The sequence below is a fragment of the Miscanthus floridulus genome, chromosome 16 (genome assembly GCF_019320115.1).
Source record: "Miscanthus floridulus cultivar M001 chromosome 16, ASM1932011v1, whole genome shotgun sequence".
In the NCBI taxonomy this organism is placed as follows: Eukaryota; Viridiplantae; Streptophyta; class Magnoliopsida; order Poales; family Poaceae; genus Miscanthus; species Miscanthus floridulus.
The window spans coordinates 29,966,018-29,976,877 of NC_089595.1; the positions used below are offsets into that span (position 1 = coordinate 29,966,018).

A 10,860-nucleotide genomic window follows, 5' to 3' on the forward strand; every position below is an offset into this window, starting at 1 on the left:
ATGAGCACATGTTGCAACCGTATATTTTATGTGTTTTAGATGTATGTTGCATATGTTTGATCTGGATGTTGCAAAAGGTGATCTGGTGTTGCATATATTGCAATGGCTATACACGTGTGTTGCAAGTGTATGTTTCAATTGTTTCAAACATATATTGCAAGTGTTTCTTCTAAATGTTGCATACATTACAGTGGCTATACATGTATGTTGCAAGTGTGCTTTCCAAATGTTTTAGCTATTTCATCTGAATGTTGCATGTTTTCATCTATATGTTGCATTGGCTATATACGTATGTTGCAAGTGTATGCTCTAAATGGTTCACCTATTTTAGACGTATGTTACAAGTGTTTTATCTGGATGTTGCATATATTACAGTGGTTATACACATATGTTGCTAACGTATGTTTCAATTGTTTCACTTGGTTTTAGTATATTGCAGCATGTACTTCTTCCACGCGCTATGACTCGCAGGCACGCATGCGCTGCCTGCACCCATCCAGCGTTGCCTATCTCTGTCATGTGGGCCAACTCTAATAGTCGGACGTGCACGCATTGGGTGGTCAGTGCCCAAATAGCCGAGTATTCCCTGGTCAAAGTGCATGCGCGTATGCAGAGCTTCAGACTGGGCCAACAGAACGTACGCAGAATCAGGCGCCCCTGCACCCTCCACGGTGGAGCAAGTAGCCGGGGTCAACACGGCCACGTGCGCTGTGGAGGAAGCAGCAAAAGACAAATAGACAAACTACAGAGGCACCACGTGCACATGAGAAAGTAATTAAGCACAACACACGTCACTTTTCATCATCACTCCTGTTTCTTAGGTGCCCTGGTGCCGACCGGCATGAACTCCGCGACCTTTTTCGCCGCTGGGCGCGTGGCAAGGCCCTCCCACCAGGCGCTGACATGCGGCAATTCCTCGACCAGCGTGGCGTACTCGGTGGCCATAAGGTAGTGCATCATGGTGAAGTGGCTGAGCTCGGCGAGGCTAAGGAAGTCGCCAGCGAGGTACTTGCTTTGGCTCAGCCGCGCCTCGTACACCTCGAGCACGTTCTTGAGCTTCTCCACATTCTCGTCGACGATCGCTTGGTTGCGCTCGCGACCGTAGAACGGCGCGACGATGCACTCCAGCACGATGGCGAGCACCAACGGGCTCAACTGGTGGGCCTCCACTTCAAGCCATATGTCTACCATGGCCACCTGCTCCAGGCTGCCGGTGCCCAAGAGCTCTGGCTTGTGCTTGCGCAGAACGTGCCTCGCGATCGCACGGGATTCTGAAAAATAATACATATCACACGTTTTAGAACTCGTAGAATCAAAGTAAAATACTACCTCCGCTTCGTTCTAAACTGTATTTCACTTTAAATTTAGGGTAAAGTACACTTTACAACCCTCAACTCGCGCTGAAGTTCGATTTTCAACCTTCAACTATGAAACCGATCAAGAAACACCCTCCAACTATCAAAACCCGACAAATTTGGTCCTCGGACGGTTTCAAAAGCGGTTTTCTATTTTCGGGAGACGCCAAAATTTTAAATTATTTTTTGAGCATCTTAACGTTCTCAAATGAAAAAACTCAAAACTACAAAGTTGTAGATCTCATTGAGATCTACAATTTACATATAAAAATTATCTTCATCCGACATCGTATTGAAAGTTGTAGATCTCAAAGCGAGTTGAGGGTTGTAAAGTGTACTTTACCCTTAAATTTAACATCTACTCCTATATGTTCAAAAATAAGTGTATTATTAAAATATTGTTGAAAGTTTTAATAAACTAATGTGACCATGTGGGTGCTGGCATATTTTTTATAAACTTACTTAAAGTTGAAAAACTTGACTTAGGATAAAACTGTGAATTACTCCATCCATCTAAAAAATGTAAATCTCACATGGTAAAGATTTAAATAATCTTAAAAAAGTTAAATAATCTTAAATTTGACTAAATATAAAAAAGCTAGTATTTATTATGTAAATATTAAAATATATTTCCAAATAAATCTATTTAAACAGATTTCTTTTTTTTTTTGACCGAGGGAGTATAATCTGGAAAGAATAAGGAGTTGATAGACACGCCCGATGGATGATGATGAACTTACCGAAGAGCGTGAGGTCGCCGTCCTCGAGCACCGGCACCTTCCCGAAAGGCTGCAGCAATTAAGCACAGGAGCGGGTGTCAGTCGGGGCCGATGAGCGGAGTGAAAGTGAAACCTACAAGCAAATTAATGGTGGGTCGAGGGAGGGAGGCACGTACGTTCCTGGCGAGGTGCTCCGGGCGGTGGTGGTCGCCGGCCTGGCGGCTCATGGGGACGAGCTCGTAGTCGACGCCGGCCTCCTCAAGCGCCAGCAGAGCCCGCGACACGAACGGCGAGATAGCCCACCCGTACACCTTCACCGCCGGCGTAGCCATGGCTTTTCCTAGCTCAGCGAGTGCTTCGTTCCTTGTGTAATCTACGCGCAAGATCGATCCGACGATGCAGGATATATCAAAGATGAGCAGCTAGAAATGGATGGATGTGTGCAGCTTCTGCTGCCTGCTGCAGGCTGCTACTTACACAGCAGCGGGAGAGGAGAGGAGACATCAGAGACGACGCTGGCTCTGGCGCTGCTGCTTGGGGGAGAGGAAGAAGAAGGTTTGGAAGAAGTGAAGTCGTATTTGCTCGACGGGAAGGGTGAACGCGTGACGTAGTCGCTTACGTACGCAGAGTCGCAGACTAGTCAGATGCGAGCCCGTCACTGGCAGTTAGGGATAAAAACGGATCGGATACGGACGGATATCACCGATATTATATTTGTTTTCATATTTTTGTCTGAATTCGGATTCGAATACGGATAGTGTCAACTATGTCGGATAGGATACGATTGGATATCGACATCATAAATATGCGATTTGAGTATTCGGATATGGATACGGTATCAGATGTTGGATATCCGGACTCAGATACAGATAGATCTCAACCCCTCTAAACGGATTCGGTTTCGAATACGGTCGGAAAATATCCCCGTTTTCATCCCTACTGCCAGTGGAAGGCAAACGGCTCCGTCGCCGAAAGGAAAATGATTTCTCACACTTTCCTGGAAATTCCTGTCTTCATTCGTATCAGCTCCTATCACAGTAAGTTAGAAACATCCAAAAAGTAGAAAACTACCAGGATCTGCAACTGATTTATCTTAGCCTATGCTGAAACGATAGTGTCAAGGCCAGACTGACAGCAACTTATGAAGCCTAGTTCACATTGCTAAACGTGATTAAACCAATCTAATAACACAACAAAAGAACAACTTTTCGTGGGAAAAAACAGAAAAAAAAAAACAAAAGAACAACTTCCTCAAGTCATTTTTTAGGAACAAAACAACTTCTGCCGGTTGATTTTTTTTTTTCAATCGAGTAATTACTATCCGGATGAGTAATTCCTAGAGCCCGATCCTTTTGAGGAGCGTACTTCGTAGAGTATGATCCGGATTTTGTTCTAGCGTAGATTTTCTTCTCAGAGTCTGATCGTTTACCCGGTGCGATCAGTTTTTTAACGGAGAATTTTTTTTTTATCGAAGTTTGGTTCTGCGGTGGACGATTCCTGTGGATGCTTTTAGGTGTAGAGAGAAGAGATAATTTCTAGTAATGAGTCAGGTCTCTTCATAAATTGATTTCCAGGTGTAGTTGGCAGGTGACTTATTTTTTATATAAATAAAGACAGATGATTTCGAGAGTTGGTTGGTTAGAGGCTATCGCGAAAACCACATCTAGACAAAAAAAAAATGACCGTGTGTAGTAGCGGACATCTGTCTAATTCGATCACGACATCTGTTACACAGCGATATGAAATTCCAATGAAATATTTTTGCTAAATGTGATGAAATACATTAAATTTCCACATAACTATTATTCTGTGGAGGAAGCAGCAAAAGACAAATACACAAACTATAGCGGAACCACGTACACATGGGAAAGTAATTAAGCACAACACACATCACTTTTCATCATCACCCCTGTTTCTTGGGTGACCCGGGCGCGTCGACCGGCATGAACTCCGCGACCTTCTTCGCCGCTGGGCGCGCGGCAAGGCCCTCCCACCAGGCGTTGACGTGCGGCAATGCCTCGACCAGCGTGGCATACTCGGTAGCCATGAAGTAGTGCATGATGGTGAAGTGGCTGAGGTCGGCGAGGCTAAGGAAATCGCCGGCGAGGTACTTGCTCTGGCTTAGCCGCGCCTCGTACGTACACCTCCAACACCTTCTTCAGCTTCTCCACGTTCTCGTCGACGACAGCTTGGTTGCGTTCGCGGCCAAGGTACGACGCGAAGATGCAGTACACCACGATGGCGATCGCTGCCGGGTGCAGCTGGTGGGCCTCCACCTCCAGCCACACGTCCACCATCGCCGCCTGCTCCAGGCTGCCGGTGCCCAAGAGCTCCGGCTTGTGCTTGCGCAGAACGTGCCTCGCGATCGCACGGGATTCTGAAAAATATACATATCACACGCTTAGAAAACTCGTAGAATCAAAGCAGAATATTAACCCTTCCATTTTAAAATGTAGTGCACTTTTAATTTAACATCTGCTCCTATAGGTTCAAAAATAAGTGTATTATTAAAATATTGATGAAAAATTAATAAAATTATTGTGACCATGCAGGTGTTGGCATTTTTTTTAATAAACGTACTTACTTAAAGTTGAAAAAAATTAACTTAGGATAAAACTGTGAATTACACCACATCCGTCTAAAAAAATGTAAATCACACATCTTAAAGATTTAAATAATCTTGAAAAAAGAGTTAAATAATCTTAAATTTCACTAAATATATAAATAATTAATATTTATTGTGTAAATATTACTAGATTAATCCTGAAATATATTTTTATAATAAATCTATTTAAAGAGTTTTTTTTTTTTTGACCAAGGGAGTACAATTTGGAAAGAATAAGGAGCAGATATAACGCGCCCAATGGATGATGATGAACTTACCGAAGATGGTGAGGTCGCCGTCCTCAAGCACCGGCACCTTCCCGAAAGGCTGCAGCAATTAAGCACAGGAGCGGCGTGTCAGTCGGCGAAGCGAGCGATGGCCGATGAGCGGAGTGAAAGTGAAACCAACAAACTCATGATGGGTCGATCGAGGGAGCGAGGTACGTACGTTCCTGGCGAGGTGCTCCGGGCGGCGGTGGTCGCCGGCCTGGCGGCTCATGGGGACGAGCTCGTAGTGGACGCCGGCCTCCTCGAGGGCCAGCAGAGCCCGCGACACGAACGGCGAGAAAGCCCACCCGTACACCTTCACCGCCGGCGTAGCCATGGCTTCCTAGCTCAGCGGGTGCTTCCTTAGTTCCTTGTGTAATCTACGCGCAAGATCCGAAGATGCAGGACATATCAAAGATCAGCAGCTAGAAATGGATGGATGGATGTGTGCAGCTTCTGCTGCCTGCTGCAGGCTGCTACTTGATACTTATACAGGAGCGGGAGACTTGATGAGAGATCAGAGACGACGCTGGCTCTGGCGCTGCTGCTTGGGGGAGAGGAAGAAGAAGGTTTGGAAGAAGTGAAGTCGTATTTGCTCGACGGGAAGGGTGAACGCGTGACGTCATCGCTTACGTACGCAGAGCCGCAGACTAGTCAGGTGCGAGCCCGTCACTGGCAGTGGAAGGCAAACTGCTCCGTCGCCGAAATCAAAATGATTTCTCACATCGGTCAGCAGAGACACTTTCCTGGAAATTCCTGTCTTCATTCATATCAGCTCCTATCACAGTAAAGTTAGGAACATCCAAAAACTAGAAAACTACCAGGATCTGCAACTGATTTATCTTAGCCTATGCTGAAACGATAGTGTCAAGGCCAGACTGACAGCAACTTATGAAGCCTAGTGCACGATGCTAAACGTGATTAAACTAATCTAATACAACAAAAGAACAACTTTTCGGGAAAAACAGAAAAAAAAAACAAAAGAACAACTTCCTCAAGTCTTTTTAGGAACAAAACAACTTCTGTCGGTTGAATTTTTTTTTCAATCGAGTGATTACGATCTGGATGAGTAATTCCTAGAGTCCGATCCTATTAGGAGTTTACTTCCCAGAGTATGATCCGGATTTTGTTCTGGCGTAGATTTTCTTTCCAGAGTCCGCCGATTGTTTTACCCGATCCGGATTTTGTTCTGACATAGATTTTCTTTCTAGAGTCCAATCGTTTTACCCGGTCCAATCCTTTTTTTAACAGAGATTTTTTTTACCGGAGTTTGGTTCTACAGTGGACGATTCCCGTGGAACCTTTTCAGTGTAGAGAGAAGAGATAATTTCTAGTAATGAGTCAGGACTCTTTATAAATTGATTTCCAGGTGTAGTTCGCAGGTGACTTATTTTTTAGATAAATAAAGACAAATGATTTCTAGAGTTGGTTGGTTGGTTAGAGGCTCTCGCGAAAACCACATCTAGACAAAAAAAAAAATGGCCATGTGTAGTAGCGGCCATCTGTCTAATTCGATGACGACATCTGTTACACAGCGATATGAAAATCCAATGAAATATTTTTTCCTAAATGTGATGAAATACAATAAATTTCAAATAACTATTACTCATTGGAGGAAACAGCAAAAGACAAATACACAAACTATAGAGGTACCACGTACACATGAGAAAGTAATTAACCACAACACACATCACTTTTCATCATCACTCCTGTTTCTTGGACGCCTCGGCCGCGCCGACCGACATGAACTCCGCGACCTTCTTCGCCGCTGGGCGCGCGGCAAGCCCCTGCCACCAGGCGCTGACGTGCGGTAATGCCTCGACCAGCGTGGCATACTCGGTGTCCATGAAGTAGTGCATGATGGTGAAGTGGCTAAGGTCCGCAAGGCTAAGGAAGTCGCCGGCGAGGTACCTACTCTGGCTCAGCCGCGCCTCGTACACCTCTAGCACCTTCTTCAGCTTCTCCACGTTCTCATCGACAGCCGCCTGGTTGCGCTCGCGGCCGAGGAGCGACGCGAAGATGCACTCCACCACGATGGCGATCGCCGCCGGGCTCAGCTGGTGGGCCTCCACCTCCAGCCACACGTCCACCATCGCCGCCTGCTCTAGGCTGCCGGAGCCCAGCAGCTCTGGCTTGTGCTTCCGCAGGACATGCCTCGCGATCGCCCGGGATTCTTTGAAAATATACATGTCACACGCTTAGAACTTATGGATCACAACAAAATGCTACACCCTCGTTGTAAATTTTAATTCACTTTGACTTAATATCTTCTCCTATATTTTCAAAAAATAAATACACTATTAAAACATACTCCCTCGGTTCCAAATTATAAGTCGTTTTTTATCTTTTCGGTACATTCATTTTGCTATGCATCTAGATATAACGTATGTCTAAATACATAGCAAATTCTATGTACCTAAAAAGTCAAAGCGACTTATAATTGGAACAGAGGGAGTATTAATGAAAGTTTTAATAAAACTAATGTGACCACGTAGGTGTTTGACGTATCTTTTATAAACTTAGTTATGAAGGTGAAAGGTTTTGACTTAGGAAAATTAGGACAAAACCGTGAATTATAATTTGAAAGGAAGGAGCATATATGACACGGCTAATTGCTGATGAACTTACCGAAGACCGTGAGGTCGCCGTCCTCGAGCACCGGCACCTTCCCGAAAGGCTGCAGCAATTAAGCACAGGAGCGGCGTGTGTGTGTGTCAGTCGGCGAAACCAGTGATGGCCGATGAGTGGAGTGAATGCGAAACCATCAAGTTCATAGTGGATCGAGGGAGTGAGGTACGTACGTTCCTAGCGAGGTGCTCCGGGCGGTGCTGGTCGCCGGCCTGACGGTTCATGGGGACGAGCTCGTAGTCGATGCCGGCCTCCTCCAGGGCCAGCAGCGCGCGCGAAACGACCGGCGAGATAGCCCACCCGTACAATTCACCGCCGGCGTAGCCATGGCTTCCTCAGCTCCGCTCTGCCCTCTCGCGAGTGCTACGACTAGCAGCTAGCTCTAGCTACTTGTGTGCGCGCGCGAGATCCAAGTATCCAACAATGATGCAGGATCAAGATAGGATGATCGGCAGCTAGAAATGGATGGATGTGTGCAGCTTCAGCCTGCTGGCAGCTGCTACTTATACACTAGCGAGAGAAGAGAGGAGAGATCAGAGACGACGTTGGCGCTGGCGCTGGCGCTGCTGCTATTCGGGGGAGAAGAGAGAAACAAGAAGGTGCTAGAAGCCTAGAAGTGGATCGGTGTTTGGTCAACGGGAGGGTGAACGCGTGACATCGTTGCTTACGTACGCAGACTAGTTAGGTGAGAGAGCCCGTCAGTGGCAGTCAGCAAGCGGCTCCGTCGTCACCGAAATGAAAAAGATTTCTCAATTCTCACATCATAGTCTCTCAAAGACACTTTCCTGGAAATTCCTATCTTCATATCAGCTCCTTTCGGGCCCGTTTGTTTCACGAGGAATGGCTCTCGCGGTGATTAGCTGGAAAAATTCCGAGTCTTGTGGAAACGATCCACGATTTACTCGAAGGGAAATCCATAAATTACATCATATTGTGATAGTCACATTATCATTATTTAATTGATATCACAGTTCATACATCGTGGAATTACAAGTTTACAAGGTATTACGACAATTAGTAACACGCCTAAGTACAACGTATACTAGCGAAGACGCATACAGAACAATATCAGAGTAGATGTAGCGCCTCAGTGGGTGAAGGCTCCTCCTCATCATAATAAGCGACTTCATCTCCTCAACCAAACTTGAGCATGGGAACGAGACTATCTAATCCTCCTAATCTCCACTGTTGTCATAGATTACATCCAAAACATGCCAAAAATCTTTCAGTACAATTTGTACTGGCCACTGGCTCCCACCCTATGCTTTGTGTTTGCTTTGTGGAAAGTGAAATGCAAGGGTAGAGCAAAAGACCTATTCATGGCTGTAGTTTTCCTATGTAAGTTCATCAATATTGTATAATAGCTCATCAAGTTTTAACCCATCTCATATACACACGTTCACCCATCTCATCACACACATCTCACCACACTCACTCTCTAGACGGCAAGGACGACTCCCTCTCGTGCCTTACCTCAATGGCCAAAGCCGGAAACCAACACCAAACATAGGAGGGAAGAAAAAGAAAGGACTCCTCTCACTAATCAAGCGAAGCATAGGTCATAGGAATGTCCATATCCGAGGACTCGGCTATACGTATAGATCGATCAACTCTGCAGAGCGTATACACCTATAATCATAAGATCACCATCATCGGCGGTGCCCTACCTAGGCTGATACCGACTACCTCCCAACCTGTATGGTGCTCGCCCTCTCACTCGCGCTCATTCGCTCTGCCTCGCCTGACTTTCGCTTTCGCTCTCGCCACGCTCGAGCAAAACCGCAGTGTCGCCATCATCGCTGCCGAGCTCGCACGCCACCGCCGCCGGGCCATTGTTCGATTCCTCACACCCATAGCTCCACCGCACCTTGCTCCACCCAGCCGACTCACCCTTGTCACCATTCGAGCTCAGGTGAGGTCGTAGTTCGCATCGTTGTCGCCGCAGCCATCACCAAAGCACTGCCGAGCTTGCGCTCGCCATGGCCGTGCTCCACCGAGCCATCTCGCTCATGCGTTCCTCTCGTTAGGGTTAGGTTAGAGCTAGGTCTAACTCAAGGCAAGAGCCTAAGGCCAATGCCAGCCTCGTTGGAGCGGAACGCCGTCGTGTCGCCATTGCGCTCGCGCCGCCGTGCTGCCATGCACGCGGCCAAGCTTCGCCGCTCCACCTTGACCTAATCCATGCCGTAGAGCTTCGCTAGGGTTCCTAGGTGCCGTAGCAGTGCTCGCCTAGGCTCACCGTCGCCAGAGACGACGGGCTAGCCGCAGCGCGCCGCCACCGAGCCGCCATGCTTGTCGGCGAGCTAACTCCGGTGATCCGCGAAGCCAACCAAGGGTACCAATGGGTGCGCAAGGGTGTGGGGAACACAATGGTTGTGACCTCCTCGCCGGTGACCTCGTCGACGGTGAGTTCTCGCCGGTCAAAGCCGGTGCTCTGCTATGGTTCCACTGATGAGTGGGACCAGGTTGACTGTAGGACCCGTGTGTTAGCCACCGTGGGTGTAGTAGACCGGGTGTACATAGCATTTACGGTTTAGTTGGTTTTTGAATTAATTTCACATATTTGAATACAAACTTCAAAAATTCATATCTGGAGCTAAGAGTATCAAAATGGGGTGAACCAAATTTTGTTGGATTCATCTTGAAGTGTACTATTTTATAGAAATATGAGATCTACTTCTTAGGGTATTTTTCTTGGAGAGTTAAATTGAGTAAGTTGAGTGCTTTTAAATGTGTGTATATCTTGTAAAATGCATAACTTGAGCTAGGAAAGTGATAAAATTGTGATTCTAATTTTACTGGTCTTGTATTGACATGCTCTAGCTAGAAAAAATATTAAACCTACAGTAAGTATACTTGAAATATGGTCTTCCAATTTAATCTTAAGTAATTACTAGTTTCTAGTAAAATTAATTGGGGTAAAAATACATAACATATGATCATACAAATTTTTACACAGTATTCTCATGCTAGGTGGAAAGTAAGAAAAATATTAAATCTGTTGCTTGACACTTTTCACTATGCTAAACTATTTTTGCTAAAATAAGCATATGTAACTTGTCATTTTTGTAGAGATGGCTATACTTGTCCAAATGGCATGAAATTTATATAGTATACTATTCGGATCATATTTAGGCTACTGTAATTTTGTCAGAATTTATTGAGCATTAAAATATTTATCCTTTAAATCACCTTATTATCAAAGGAAATTAATAAATGAATATGAATAAATTAGTTAGGCTTAACCATGATATTTTATGTGGTGTGTGTGATGCATATAATCTACTGAT

The 10,860-nt window shown here is 45.6% G+C and overlaps 1 protein-coding gene and 2 pseudogenes across 1 annotated transcript; all 3 read right to left on the reverse strand.

The window, feature by feature from the left end:
• Window positions 1-604: 604 nt before the first annotated feature.
• LOC136513797 (glutathione S-transferase 4-like) lies at window positions 605-2,640 on the reverse strand. Its single transcript, XM_066507768.1, has 4 exons — window positions 2,552-2,640; window positions 2,251-2,447; window positions 2,096-2,144; window positions 605-1,271 (listed from the first exon to the last, which is right to left on the reverse strand). Exons 2-4 carry the CDS (start codon window positions 2,404-2,406, stop codon window positions 805-807), a joined length of 672 nt encoding a protein of 223 aa, XP_066363865.1. The 5' UTR covers window positions 2,407-2,447; window positions 2,552-2,640; the 3' UTR covers window positions 605-804.
• Window positions 2,641-3,796: 1,156 nt separating this feature from the next.
• On the reverse strand, window positions 3,797-5,602 carry LOC136512828 (glutathione S-transferase 4-like; annotated as a pseudogene).
• An 885-nt stretch (window positions 5,603-6,487) lies between these two features.
• Window positions 6,488-8,129, reverse strand: LOC136513562 (glutathione S-transferase 4-like; annotated as a pseudogene).
• Window positions 8,130-10,860: the final 2,731 nt, after the last annotated feature.